The sequence below is a fragment of the Corythoichthys intestinalis genome, chromosome 7, assembly GCF_030265065.1.
Source record: "Corythoichthys intestinalis isolate RoL2023-P3 chromosome 7, ASM3026506v1, whole genome shotgun sequence".
Classification (NCBI taxonomy): domain Eukaryota; kingdom Metazoa; phylum Chordata; class Actinopteri; order Syngnathiformes; family Syngnathidae; genus Corythoichthys; species Corythoichthys intestinalis.
The window spans coordinates 21,587,246-21,603,139 of NC_080401.1; the positions used below are offsets into that span (position 1 = coordinate 21,587,246).

Sequence of the window (15,894 nt, forward strand, 5' to 3'; positions counted from 1 at the left end):
CAAAAAGTAAATTAAAGTATTTTTGTTGTTATGTTTTATCCTTAGGTTTTAAGTTACAGGTAGTCCTTGGGTTACGATGTACCTGACTTGCGTGATAACGAGTTCACGACGCTTGTCTCGTCATTGTTTTTTTAAAATGTTGACTTGTTTTGTGATGCATGCTTTTATTTTGGTGCAGGAAGCGTAGAGCAGGTTGGACTTGCTCACGTGAGAGCATGTACACACTGCCCATCCCACAAACAAACATATATGAGGAAGAACGCAGCCGAATGAAGAAGTGACAGCCTGTGCGCACATTTGTTGCTTGTGAAGCATCCAGAGGCGAAGACTGTATATAACCCCTTTGGTAATGTTTATTGTGCGTTTTCAGTTGTGGTCAAATACTTGGCTGAGTTTATGTACTGTTTATTGTGGTTTTTCAGTTGTGGTTGAATACTTGGGCCTAGTTTATGTGATGGTTTTTGATGATGTGCGGACGCTAACTGATACATTCTAATCGTTGTATCGCTGTATCAGCAGCTACTTGTGAGAGTGATTTAATTTCATTTTATTTTAGTTTCATTCTGTAAGTGTTGATGTCATGTGCAGCTGAATAAAATCAGCAAACCACACGGACGTCTAACATCGTCATATCGGAGCTTAGCCCGCTGTCTACCTAGGACTTAGCGCCAACGTCTGGCGAGGACAGTACAATGTTTTGGGATTTGGGATTTTTTATTTTTATTTTTAATTTAGAGGGTGTTTAGAGGTATTTAAAGAGTTGATTCTGATTTACACTAAAATCAAGGTTACATCACCAGCGCAGGAACGGAACTCGTTCGTAAACTGCGGACTACCTCTATTATTTTTTTTTATTTTATTTTCATAAAAAGAGGAAAGAGTGCTCCTACCTGCAATGGACAGAGATTGGTCCATCCTGTCCAAACTGTTCCTTGGTTTTATGCACCTGGCCAATAAAATCAATGAAACCCTCGCCAGATTTTGGAACACCTTGCTCTGGCCAGTCGGTAAACTGGAACTGTCTTACTGTCCTGGATTGGCCATCCTGCAGGAAAATTGAAGACTTGAGCAAAAATTAAAGAGTACATATAACTTACAAAATAATACGTACAAAAAACAAAAAAACAAAAAAAAAAACTTGTGCATCATGAAAAGATCGGTGAAGGTTTAAAAATAGACAATTAAGATATTGAGTTGGATGTTAATGTAGTTTAGATGGACAGAAAACTGCCCAGTAAAAGTTTAAGGCTTCAATTACCAAGTAACTGTCCCACCTAGTGGAATTTTCCAATTGTGTATCATTAAAATTTGTCACAATGAAATGCATAATGGAGGAATAGTTTTTGTTGAAAGTGCTGTGTAATCAAGTTCACCCTTGACTCCCCAATTGTCTCCATTTTCTCTCCTGCTAGTTTTGTTAGTGTGTAGCGAGATGGTTCCCACTTGAAACTAATCAATAGTGCATTGGCACGACACGTGCCTCGTCCCAGACAGCGTGTAGAATAGGATAATCCTGTGATGCGATCAATAGTGCAATATGATGGATGGGTGTTGGGAGAAAGGCGGTGGAGATTTAGAAGCTATACTAGATGTCTAGTTCAACAGGATCTGGGATTGCATGGCCAAAAGAGAAAATCAAAACTGACATGTCAAGTCAGCTGGCTAAGAAGTCAATTTAATTATTTTGATATTAGACTGAATGTTATTAACTTGCTAAATAGCAGGATTTTAAGGATTGATAAAACCATTCCAATGTTTAATGCACTCCTCTCAACCTGGTACTTTACTTTTACATATGAAGAGAATCGCCACCTTTAGCAGTTAAGACAGGTATTCCCTTCCTCACTATAAACTAATTTCCACAGTACAGTACAGCACAACACAGCACAGCACAGCACAGAATACTATACTATTATTGGTAATTAAAAGCAAATTACAAAGTGTTTTGTCTCCGGTTTCCCTTCTGAGCAAAAACTTAATTCATTAATTTTTGAGGCATTACTTCCTATTTTGCGGATAAAGTTTTGCAAGAGTAGCCATAGATTGATTACTAATTATAAAAGTGATGTCCCTGCAAGGATTGGGTTTCATTTTTTTTTTTTTTTTTTTTTTTTTTTTGAGTCAATCTTTATTTACTTTACTGTCGTCCTCATTCTCTTGACAAAAGCACTTACTGTAATTTGTAAAACTGAAATGGCACACACATATGTCTATGCTATAAAATAAGGAATGTGACAAATGTAAACCTCAAAGTGTTAATTTGTGGGGCAGAGCACAACTGACAATGTAATGCAACTGAAAAATGTAGTAAGGTTTAACTGTAATATTACGGCCACTTAACGTTAAATTAGGAGTACACCGATTCAATTAATCTTTATTATTATTTGGATGTCATGGACTTCAAATTGGACTGGATTTTGTTTTTTTAAATTAGAAATGGCTGCGTACACTATGCACTTAAGATGTCATGCGATTACAGCCACAGAGGTGGTATTAATTACACCAAAGCCCTAAAAATACGAGCAAGCAATCAGAGGACATGTATACTCAAGCACTGAAATGTTTGTTTTTATTCAGTCCGATAAATTGATACCGGGTTTCGGTACCTAACGCTAGTCCCTGCTTCTATGATGAGCTTCATTACAGTGAATGTCTTCAGTGCTTCAGATGGAAAGGTAGCGATCATTATTTTGGTTCAGTACACAGCAGAGTATGTTTTCTCAGGTTTCCATCAATTAAATTGTTTTCATGATATACATGGAAAATGAAGTTGGTAAGTATTATCATCTTATAATCATCCATCTCTAAGGCTAAGAATTTACTATGCATCATCCATCTACAGTGGTATGAAAAAGTATCTGAACCTTTTGGAATTTCTCACATTTCTGCAAAAAATCACCATAAAATGTGATTTGATCTTTGTCAAAATCATGATGCTCCCTCCACCATGATTCACTGTGGGGATGAGGTGTTGATGTTGGTGAGCTGTTCCATTTTTCTTCCACACATGACGTTGTGTGTTACTCCCGAACAATTCAACTTTGGTTTTATCAGTCCACAAAATATTTTGCCAAAACTTCTGTGGAGTGTCCAAGTGCCTTTTTGTGAACGAGCAACAGTGGTTTTTTTGGACACCAGTGGCATCCTCTGTGGAGTCCTCCCATGAACACCATTCTTGGCCATAGTTTTACATATAATTGATGTGTGCAGAGAGACTGACTGCGCCAGTGATTTCTGTAAGTTTTTAGCAGTCACTCTAGGGTTCTTTTTTACCTCTGGGAATTCTGCGCTGAACTCTTGGCGTCATCTTGGACGGCCACTTCTTGGGAGAGAAGCAACAGTGCCAAACTCTTTCCATTTGTAGACAACTTCTCTGGCTGTCGATTGATGAACATCCAGAATTTCAGAGATGGTTTTGTATCCTTTCCCAGCTTTATACAAATCAAAAACCCTTGATCGCAGATCTTCAGACAGCTTTTTTGACCGAGCCATGATGCACATCAGACAATGCTTCTCATCAAGACCTTTCCCACCAGGTGTGTCTTTTATAGTGTGCCAGGCAACTAAAAACCAGTCATCAGTGATTGGGCACACATCTGACATAAAATGTTTGGTAAAAATTGGTTTCAATTGCTCTTTAAGTCTCCTTAGGCAGAGGGTTCACTTACTTATTTTTCCCCTTCTGTCATTGTTTGCATGCTATCCTCATTAAAATATGAAAACCTATAAATGTTTGGGTGGTTTTAGTTTAAGCAGACACTGTATTTTCATCTGTGTGATTCTGACGAAGATCAGATCACATTTGATGGTGATTTTATGCAGAAATGTGAGAAATTCCAAAAGGTTCAGATACTTTTCCATACCACTGTATTGACATGAAGTTGCAGATTACCCGACTGCTTCCATAGAATTTCACTGATACCAATAATATAACTGAATCAACAACAATTACAATTAAAAAAATCTTAGCAGTTGTTTTTTTACACCGTTCATAACGCAATGTGTTCTTACATGCTTGATACAGTGATTCTATCACAGTAATCTCTTCACGCTAACAGTTTTTTATACAGGCTACGTTCGTCTTCTGGTTGTGAGATGGGTAGTATATGTTTCCTTTCTTTTCGCCCTTTGTCTATCATCTACAAAACATCACGCCTCAATAGGAGGATTAAAAATAAACCGAGAACGGCAAACACAACACAATGGGCCCCATGCTCGCTAAAGAGAAGGGGGGGAAAAAAGGAAATTTTAACACACAACCTGAGGGCCCACACTGCGTGTCAAATTGTATGATTAAATACGTGACTGGTTCACTAGATGTGAGTGTTGAGGCATGCATGCAATGCTATTACTTTGCAAAAGGACTGTGTGCAAGCATACTCTCATTTAATCAAACAAACATATAAGTACATAGACAGTATGATGTGGGGTTAATTCTAGTTTATTCCCACAAGCGCAGATGTTTTTCAGAAGCTAAATCAAGCAACCTACACACACTCCTTTCCCATATGAATCTACAATGATAGCACTGCTCTACAATTCCCACAGACTTAATCCCTTATAAAATAACTTCCACTATTAGTTTCAACCTCCTCGTGGTGGTTTGTCTATAATATTGATGATTCAAACTGTGAGTCATGTTGCTACTGCTGTTGTTCTTCTCTCATAATTAAGACCCTATGAGACTGAACGGTAACGCTGAATGATCATATTTTACAGTGGTGTGAAAATTGATTTCTATTACATAGATTATACTGTGCTTAATAACGTGCCCTTCTGTGTGACGCCAGATATAGATGCGCCCTTTTACACATGGCAGAAGTTATCTTCTCTATATGAATTGAAGAAATTCTTTCACAAGCAGTCTTGGAATTTGCTGCGAAATGCCTCATTTGCAGATTGAAGTCTGGCAAAATATTTTTATTACTAACTTTTCTGAAAAGGAAAATAAAAAAAACAGAAAATGAAGGTTCAATTAACTTATGCATTTTTGTTAATGAATAATAAATTAAATTCATTCATTTTACTTAAAAACTTAGCTGTTGCTAAAGTTAATAGTTGTTCTTTTTGTCATCAAGATTGCCTCTCAAAAACTGATGATTTGAATGAAATTGGAGAATTAGTATACTTAAGTAAAATTAAACTATAATTGTTCTTGTTTTTGTTTTTTTATACCTTTGATCATTGTAAATTAGCGTGATAAAAACAACAGGATAGCCATGAATATGAATATAAATAATTGGTTGAATGTGTGTCTACAGACCATCTATCTGTCCATGATTATGCGCATACTTGTGCATTTGACAGGTTTATGTTTGTACGGTGTATAATATACAACATGCTCTGTTACCAACAAGAAGAAATTTAACTAACAAGCTGCCACACAGCTTGGGAAATAGCAAATGTCCACCTAGTTGGACAACAAAAGCAGTTTTGCTTCAGTGCCGCAGTACTGCTGCAGTTTAATATTATCCTAGATAATTGGGCTCAAAATAAACCCAGGGAATCTATTTTCAACAGCAGGCCCCCTTTCCCTCTACTGTATGTGTTTGCCACTTAGGGTTACTGAAACATTTGCTGCAAATGATAAAAGCTGATGACATTGGTCTTGAGATCTCATTATTTTACCCTGGCATCTGTGACCTTGAACTCTCGTAGGATGTACTGAGGCATGTTATACTCAGCCATGGGGTCCACCACAAAGTACTGATACCTAGCAGAACGCTCTGCTGGCCAATACTGGTGACACTTTTCCTGTGTTAAAAGATGACATAATTGTGGCTTAATAAAATGTCTCATTTATACCAATGATGCAACTGTTTAAGTGTGTGAGTTAATATCATACCCTTCCCACCTCCCTCAGTTTGGTCAACATGACTACAATGGTGGAGTTGTTCTCCCACAGCATCCTCCAGAAATCCTCTGTAGTTTCTGCCAGAGGGCCCTGTGTGGCAATGTAGGCTTTCTGTTGCCTGTACAAATAAAGTTACATCATGTTATACAAATTATGTAATGAATAACATATACCGTACACATAGTATTTAACATACTAATAAAGAAAATGACAAAATAAAATAGGCACTTAGAAGGGTATAGTAGAAAAAAAATATGTGAATTAGTGTTGCAATTACAAAACCTGCTGTAAATAATTACAGGCCAGCCGTTTTTCGAAATAAAAGAAAAAAAAATGTGCCACTGACAGAAGGCTTGACGGACAGCTATCTAAAACTAGCATGCTATATCAATTCAATGCTCGATTATAGATGATGCACATGATATAAAGCACGCACCACAAACTTTGTCCGTCCACCACATTCCATTTTCTTAAAGTTTCAGCTAGCTTTGCATGCACCACATGTTGTATTGGCCAGTAAGTGAGCACTTTGGGTGGGTGGACTGTTTCCAGGGGCCTGTATAGCTAAAAACTCCAGCTTAATCAATTTTGGGAATACCACCGGGGAACAGTCCGCCCGGCCAGAGAGCTCGCAGTTTTGCTTTAGTCATTACAACATTCTGTTTCGGCTCTGTTATTTCTATTAGTGACGTTTTGGCTGAAGATTTCCGCCCACCTAATTTTCAGTGCATCTCCAATCCTCACATAACCACATCATCCTACCTGTATCCATCAATAAAGCTGGAATTAATGTAGTCAGATCCTTCCAGGCCTCTGATTGGTTGCAGGCAGACACGTGTGGTCTCATAGGGCATGATGTTTACCAGGCGATTCTTGAACTTGTTGCAGGGGAGGTTGGCACTAATGAAGCGTGACGTGTGGGCTTTGGAGTTGGCCAAACGCTGATAAATGATAAATGAACAGAAGAAAGGAAAATAATGTAAAGCATTCCACTGATGACAAGAGATAAATACCATGGACTACAATATTTTTTATAAGAATAGAAGAGGAAAGAAAAGTTAGAGTAAGGCAGAGGTAAACTTAAGATAAGCTTTCTATGCCACACAAGCATCTGACGGCCAATCTGATTGGAAAAACATAATAATGCTACAGTATTAGAGGTAAATTTTTAATAGTCATGCATTCTTCAGGAAGTGAATTAATCTATTTATCCTGAAAAAAATGAGACCAGGCAAGTCAATATCATTTGTGAGGATCTACTCTATGCCAAACACAGATACGCATAAACAAGCTTGTGGATAAAGAATGAAGGAAACTTCAAACTCTGGGAAAAGTGGGTCACTCGCTCCTTTGATAACGTTGGAAAGAATGCAAAAGAATGTTTCACAGAAGGATATTCAAACTAAGGATAAAATGATTCAGCAATTATTCATTATAAGAATGTGTGGTAAATCTAATGTTGGTATCAAAATGATTACGTGTCATGTTTATGGCAATCGAAGCAAAATGTGTCACATTTCATTTTTGCGCTCAAAATCCACCATGTCCAAGTGTTGTTATCCATGCAGATCCACCTCTTAGTTCCTTAGCAGTTTGTTTATTTGACTGCTAACTGAATACACAATTATATAACAGGGCCGATCTATATTCTATCTTTTCCATAATTAAGCATTCCCAAAAGGAGGGTGCATTTCAAAATTGTCAATACTGCACCACAACACAAGCATACAATGAATAATGAGTCTTCTTTGTCGCAAAATTATTGTACAGACATATTTTTGAAGTCCGTTACTTTAAACAATCTGACAATGTTTGTTTCATTACAGAGGCCATTTCAGTTCAAGTCAGGGGTTAATTATACAACAATGGTAATAAGGAAAAACACAAAAATATTTCCTAGGTGTCCATATCGTTTAATCAGAGACAGCTATTTGGGGGGCTGAACTGAAAAAATCTGAAAACTACTTTTAGAGTGGAAATCTTGACGATGCTTGACCCTGTCGTCGCGGTCTAAACGTTATGAAACACAAAACTGAATTTTGGTGGGATTGTTATCCCATACTTAGAACATTAAGTGGTTTTGGTGGTGCTGCCAACTTCACACTGGGCCCGCATACTACATCCGCAAATTTGAAGTATCAATCAATTTTGTTTTGTGAACACGGAATTTAAGTACTGTATTTTCCGCACAATAAGACACACCTTCAATGGATGGCCTGTTTTAAAATGGTTTTCATATACTAGTATAACACACACCACATTATAAGGTGCAGTAGTAGTAGTAGTAGTAGTAGTAGTAGTAGTAGTAGTGGTGGTTGGGGTTGCGTTATACATCCACTAGATGGTGCTGCACTAAAGGGAATGTCATGCCATGATGAACCAATATCGATCCATATACATATGTGCAAAGGATTATAAGGCGCACTGTCTGTTTTGAAAAAACTTAAGGCTTTTAGGTGCGCCTTATCGTGCGGAAAATATGGTAACTACAAAATGCAACTTTTGTGATTTTGCTTCAGACGTTTTCTTCTACCGTGTCCTCACTTTCTCCCAATTTACAGGTACAACATTTCTAACATTAAAAAACCTGAATCTGACCAAAGCTTGATTTATGCTTGTTACATTGAGCGTTCTTGTGTGGATATGAGATGCAAGTAAACAAGCTGACACATACTGTATTTTGAAGCATTTTTACACTATGTGCAGATTGCCCCGGCAGTAGCAGATATTCTTCCACAGCAAAAAGCTTACATGGCATACAAACAACACAACATTGTAACAGAAGTAGACTGATGAACCTCCACCAATATTACATTGTCTTTCATGATTTTCCACATAGAAATATCTGCTTAAAGATTTCAACAGGTACGTGCTGCAGAAACCTAGCACGTGCAGAAGTTGCGCGGAGAGGCATGGTGCTGAAATGACGTTATTTTTAAACCACATGCACCTTGCATTACGCATGAACTAAACTTTATAGTCAGAATAAGAACTTTTTGTTTCATCTTTGTTTAGTATCCTCTATATGACGAGGGTAAATGCATGTGACTGTGTTCATCATTCATAATCATCACTCTTAGTAATGTGCCACCCCATCCTCTTCACTCATTCACCCATCTCTCAATACAGGCTGAGAGTGAACATTATCATTCCTGTTTTCAACTCCTGACATCAGCTAAGCATTATCATCTGTTACTCAGTGATTCCATCACGACTGTGCGTCACTAAGTGGAAACACATGAGCACAGTTAATGTTTCTTGGTGGAGTGCCACGTTGATGAATGAGATTGGGGAATGGGAAGATGACTAACTTGGAACATTACACTGAAATTAACTTTTAATATGTGTGAATGTAATACGAGGTCAGCAGGTAGAATTTTATAAGTTGATTATATATTACACGACATTTTTCGATGAAACAGATCGCTTTCTTAACAAGATGCTTAACAATACAGATGACTGTATTGACAAGGTAAAACCAATGAAAAATATAAAATACAGATGCGTTTCGATATTACATTTGGGAATTATGCAATTAATTGAGTTAAAGCACGATTAAATGACTCAAAAATTACATTTAAATGATTTAATTCCTCTAAGTAAAACTATAACATTTGTTTATAAATGTAATTTAAGTTTTTATTAACCATACCTAGCAATCGCTTGTGGAACATGGTATGGGGTGGGGCACACATTTACAAAGAGACTTGCGTATTTACACACATATGAAAAGAGGAACCCATGCCAAATGTTGTCCATCTAAGCAACAGTGTTGCCTCGCACCCTCTGCTGACTTAAAATAGATCAAAGCGTTCTACAAGCATTACATTTTCTAACAGCTGGCAATGAGGAGGATCTCCATTTAGCTTGGCCAGCTTGCTTGTGTGTAGACACATAATAATGCTACCTTTGTACAAGATATGTTCTAGCTTTAGTAAAGTTTGTTCGAGTCCACCTGGAATAATATTAAGATTCATAGTATAATATATTAAAAAAAGACTGCAAAAATCACTTTAAAACTGAAGCCCCTTAATTTAAACTAAATTACTTAAGGACCATGAACTTCCAGTGTTACACATTTTAGCAGCCAGTTGTCTGTGATTGAATTCAGTTGATCTGGAATGTACGCGTTTGTTGACATTGCATTTTCATCACTTCCCACAGTATTGTGTTGATGGTGAAGCACTAACGTGTATACACAGTTGCTATATAATAGAAACTTCAACTTCCCCTCAAGGACAATGAACATGAATAAGGTTCTCGTACCTTGAATTCAAGCTCCATTCCAGTGACGTGTTCGCCACTCTCTACCTGGGCCAGCTTCTGGATGTATGAGTACAGGCTGCGGGCAGCCACCTCGGTGTTTCCACAAGCCACTGCTTCTAGCAATGCATCATGAATGAAGCTGTACTGGTCCTCTGTTTGCACCATGTAGTTCCGCTGTGAGCGCATCAGTGTCACATGGCCATAAATGTCTACAGTCTTCTCGTGCTTGATTCGCTCGAGCATGGCGTCAATGACAATGAAACAACCCGTCCGACCAACCCCAGCACTGTAAAGAGGAGGGAAGAAAAATACTGATTTTTATTTCTTTATTGCGTTAAATAATAAGGACAACAATAAACTAGACGAGCACACTGAGGGAGCAGAGCTCTGCCAGAAATTCCTTTTCTCGCCTCTGTGACCTTTAACTTCACTTCCCCAAAGTTAAATCACTCTTCCGTTTCATATTACGAATACATACTGCAAATTTGATAATAATCCCTTTATTCGTTCTTGAGTTATATTAAACATAAACAGACAAACAAAAAACAGACATACAGAACCAAATTCATAGCCTCTGCTTGCTTATTTACACTCAATTGGCGGAGGTAAATGAACATTTTTTAATATAATGCCACTTGTGCAATGAAGAAATATGTATTTGTTGAGTACAAGTTTCTGTATTGCCCAGGTAAATACTATTAATTCTATACTACAAAAGTAACAGGTAACATGAGCAATTGGTGTTAAGTGGAAACAAATGGAAATTAAAGCAACTTCAAAATCAGTAAAGAAAACTATGACTCAAAAGCAATATAACATAGAAAATATTAAAATTACAATTATAAGTAGTTCAATTCCAGTTGTTGTCCAGTTATACATAACAGAGTACACCTTATCATTGTATCGTTGCTGTACAAAGAAAACTGTTTTGCGGTTTTAATTTTAATTAGTGCTGTCAAATTTATCGCGCTAATGGGCGGTAATTAATTTTGTAGATTAATCACTTTAAAATATTTGAGGCATTTAACGCATGCGCGGAATGACCCGCTCATGCATTATCTCTGATTACAATGACGCCGTTTTTTGCACATTGAGAGCTAAGAGGCAGAGAAAGGTGAGTGGACACAGGCGTTCATTGGACCGCGCCGTTTATTAGCACAAACTTCGGGAACTCCTTCACAACAAACATAAGTATCATTTAAAGAAATCACAACAAAAATAATATTCCAATCCCTCAAAAAAATAATGTTCACAAAATGAAAAGCGCTTCAATCGTTTACCTCAAGAAATACACTGGATGGCAATATTTAGTCACAATATCATAAACAAATAACAAATTATCGGAGGTCTCGTATGTTGTGAAGCCAGCACTCAAATGACCGTGAAGTACAATGGAAACGGAACTACAGCGTCAGTCGAGGGACAAAAGGCACTCACTGGCTTGATTTCTAAGTAATTTAAAACTCGCCATTGACAGCTTGTGGCGTATTTCTTACGTGGTTAAAGACACTATGGAAGAACGGCAGGGAGCCCATGTGACATTCACCATTCGGTGACATCAACAATTTTTTGATTGAAAATTTTACAAGTTTTATTAAAACAAAAACATTAAGAGGGGTTTTAATATAAAATTACTATAACTTGTACTAATATTTATCTTTTAAGAACACAAGTCTTTCTATCCGTGGATCCCTTTAACAGAAAAAATGTTAATTATGTTAATGCCATCTTGTGGATTTATCGTTATAATAAACAAATACAATACTTATGTACAGCATGTTGAATGTATATCCGTTTTGTGTTTTATCTTTCAATTCCGACAATAATTTACAGAAAAATATGGCATATTTTAGAGATGGTTTGAATTACAATTAATTACGATGAATTAATTTTTATGCTGTGATTTACTCGATTAAAAATTTAAATCATTTGACAGCACTAATTTTAATACAAATAAAATAAATAAATAAAACAAACTGACTATGCTACAAAGAACTATAGACAGGGGTGCACATAATTTTTTTGCCCAGGTTCTCAGAGGAGGACCTGGAGATGTGACTTGGTCCTCATTGAGCTTGAGAGCCGACCCGCCTAATGCGATAAATTTATGACAAGCTTTACTTAGAGCCAATTAACTTTAATTAATTATATTAACAATTAATGCCTGATTAACATCAAGTGGCACAACAAAATTGCCATTACTTTGAAGTGAAATGTAAAGAAATAAACATAAACGCACCAATTCAAAATAAAGGGCATTATGCGGCTCCCACATTAACTCCAAGCCTTTTTAAAAGTGGGATGTCCTCCTCATAAGACCTCATTGAACGTGCATGTTTAGCTTTGTAAAATGCGAGCAAAAACACGTTTGTCAGTGCATGGCGCTGTTTTCATTACCTTTATTCCGCCACTTGTCCATAGGGCGAGTACGGTGCTGTCTGACATTGATAGTTTGCTTAATTGCCACATGCTCTTTGTTTTTTCGTGCTTTTCAAAGTTTGGATGGCTGAAATTCTTTGACCCTACATAAAATGCGCTGCTCTTATCGGCGACATTGGGATTCTCACGGCACATTTTGTACCGCATTTCCGTGCGAGCATCATTTACTTCTAGCCACTTTTCAGCAAAAGTCCTTTTTTCGGTAGCTCCGGTGACGTCTCTGTCGTCTGTCTGTCTTTTGACGGGGGTGGGGGAACACGGAAGTAATTACTCAGTGTGGCCTGCCTCTTCGACATTTTGAGAAGTTATTTTCTCGTGTCCGCCGCAAATACAGTGGTCAGCCATCGGTACGCAAAAGCGTATGGAAGCCGTTGAGGGCCAGCGCGTTTGTCTACGTCCAGTACGCATGCGCGCATGCGGACCACTTATGTGCACCCCTGACTATAGACTTCATAATTATATTGACGGGTCACAATCCTCAGATACTGCGCCACTCCTTCAAGTAGGGGGCCTGCCCACACCCAGACTCAAGAGGAGTTATTCTCAAACACACACACGCAACGATCTCACGCTGGATTTAGGTTGAAAAGCTGAACGAAAGCTGTACCGCATACAAACAGGAAGGATTGTCCCAGGAGTGATTTGTTCGAGGATTCATGGTAATTATTGTATTTTTCGTACCATGCATGCATTTTGAAACGTTGTGAAAAAAAAAACAATTGGAGAAATTAGCCACTACAACATTGGCGTTATAATTTGCAATATTTACGTAAAATAAATGCTAATGCCCAGTTTTTTGCTTTTACCCAAGAATCCAGACTGTTTTACGTCCATATCTAGAAAGATTTCAGGGATTTAAGCATTTATTCAGAAGAATTTTCAACGGAAAAAGCTCTTTGTGCTTCCACTCGGTCAGCTTTGACGGACAGCTATGAATCGGCCCCGCGCCCCGTCAGTATATTATGAAGTCCAAGCAAAAAACTAATTAAGTTTTTCTTTAGAAACTCCATTATTCACATTTTTTAAATGTGATGGTGTAAGTAAACGTTCTCTCATACCAATCCCATAATGACATAATTTCTCAGTTTCTCAAACGTAGTGTACAAGGCAGATGGCTGTCTCGCTATGCATTAAGAACAGTAACGTAGACTGTACATAGAGAGAATAACAAGCTTCAGTTTTATAGTTTAATGCTTTGGACTGATTGGGGTCTTCTAATCTTGATGAAAAAGACAGCTTTGAATAAGCCTTTTTGAGAACTATAATTTGTTAAGGGCTACAGGCTAAAAAAATGGGAAGAAAAAGGGATCGGATTAGAGTGAGTCTTTTTGACAGCATAGAGAAACAGACAGAGAGAATGGGAGCAGAATAAAAGTGGTTCTTTGATAGAACGATGTGATCACAAGACAGAGAGAAAATATCTGCATCTTATAAGAAAGCATGAGAAAGGTTTCTCTGTACTACTATTTTATGTATGAAGCTCTATACGGGAGATCCTGTATGCAGTTCCCCCCCCCCCCCCACTGGTCAATATTTGATTTGCTGGTGTAAACAATCGTAATGTTATGCACTGTGTGTTCTTTGCAGTTTTCAACTACCCAAAAGAATTAACAGTAAATGTATTGTCTATGACAAAATGTACTAGTATGTACTGTAAGTGTTTTTCGTAATACTTGCTGACTCACATCATTGCCATCATTGCATTTCCAAATGTAACAAATTATGAATTGGGCTTTTATTAATTTTTTGTTGATAGTTTGGTGAAAAGAGTAATTCCCAGCTCTACTATTTAAAATACTTTCAAAGTTTTTAAAAATTCACAATTCACTTTTTTCTTTTTAGAAACAATTTTGTTCATACAGTTCTTGAGCATTTTTGTAAAAAGCATGTCACAAACTTGTTATAATCAGACTCTGTCATGAAACGTTTTAAATTATGAAAAAAATGTCTAATACTTTACTTTTTAGTGCCGATTCAGCTGCTACCAGCTGCTTGGGTTAATGCTACCCTGTAAGCCTCTCAAGCCTTCACATACAGATTTATATTATTCTAAAAGAAAACCATTAAACATCTTGCAGACTTGCAGCGACTGACCTGCAGTGGGCGATGATTGGTCCAGCATCAGGTGGGTTACATGTCTTGACCCTACGTAGGAAGGCCAAGAATGGGGTGGGGTATTCCGGCACACCGTGGTCAGGCCACGCTGTGAACTGGAACTGACGAACTTCACGTTTCTCACTGGATCCATTCTAAATAAAACAAAGACAGTTATGTTGTTAAATAATGCAAGCTAACTTTTTCCAAACAGAGTCAATATTTATCCATATGGAGTACTTGTACAGTATTTGTTCAACACTGATTGAAATTATCAAACAATTTTAATTTCGTGAATTTTAGTCATATCAACAGTGATTTAAAAAAAATAATAATTTGCATTCAATTAATATGATTCTTGAGCTTGCTCTAACTGACAAAGACTTTTCCGCTATACACATTTTCAGCATTCATTAATTTTGTTCACCTTATAGCAGGTGTGGGCAAACTATTCCAAAAAGGGCTGCAGTGGGTGCGGGTTTTTGTTGCAACCCATTAAGACGACACCTTCTCACCAATCTGCTGTTTTACAAGTGCAATCAGTCGATTGCAGTCAGGTGCTTTGCATTTCTGCTGAAACCGCATTGGTTAAACTATCTGTGCTGGGTCAGTTGGAACAAAGACCAGGACCCACTGCGGCCCTCGAGGACCGGTTTGCCCACCTCTGCCTTTTAGCTACTATAATAGGGTGCGAGATCTATAGATTTTTGTAAGACGTTGAATATTTTGAAAAAATAACTCATCCGGAGAAAGATATGTAACAAAGTACAGAGAAGAGAAATCCCTTTATCATTCTGTCCTCCTCTAATGGAGATACTGTTTGCATATCAATTCAGCCTTTCTGCTTTCCTGACAGTTTTTTTCCCCCTTGCTGAATGAATGAATAAATGAGTGTGGTAATTAAAAGCAAACTGGCCTAGTTCTTATTTTTATTGGATTTTCTTTGGACACACCCTGATTTTATTGCTAAAACTGCCAGCAATAGCTTGAGCTATCAGCTGTTACTTGTAACGAGACATTTTTGCATGCCTTCTGGAAACACATATGTATGGATTTCAACCAAGGTCATTGCTTTTAAGCTTGTGTGCTTGATTGTAAATCTGCTGCCACCCTTTACTACCCGAATGCACAAATCCTGCAATGTCAGTTTTTTTCTACACCAAGCAGTGGGATGAAATGAGCTCAGGTTCTCTGCCATACATCTTTGTGCAGAACCAATTAAAGCAAGGTCACTCTGTATG

General features: G+C 37.5%; 1 protein-coding gene across 14 annotated transcripts in view; it reads right to left on the minus strand.

Annotated features, from left to right (window-relative positions):
- The window catches only part of ptprsa (protein tyrosine phosphatase receptor type Sa), a 374,739-nt gene that overhangs the window by 8,238 nt on the left and 350,607 nt on the right, over positions 1-15,894 (minus strand). For all 14 annotated transcript variants that reach the window (XM_057840793.1, XM_057840795.1, XM_057840789.1 and 11 more), the window contains 6 exons: positions 14,654-14,808; positions 10,121-10,406; positions 6,617-6,795; positions 5,846-5,972; positions 5,629-5,754; positions 891-1,045 (listed from right to left, as the gene is read on the minus strand). In XM_057840793.1, the coding sequence (XP_057696776.1) occupies positions 891-1,045; positions 5,629-5,754; positions 5,846-5,972; positions 6,617-6,795; positions 10,121-10,406; positions 14,654-14,808 (1,028 nt within the window). The remainder of the gene's footprint in view (positions 1-890; positions 1,046-5,628; positions 5,755-5,845; positions 5,973-6,616; positions 6,796-10,120; positions 10,407-14,653; positions 14,809-15,894) is intronic.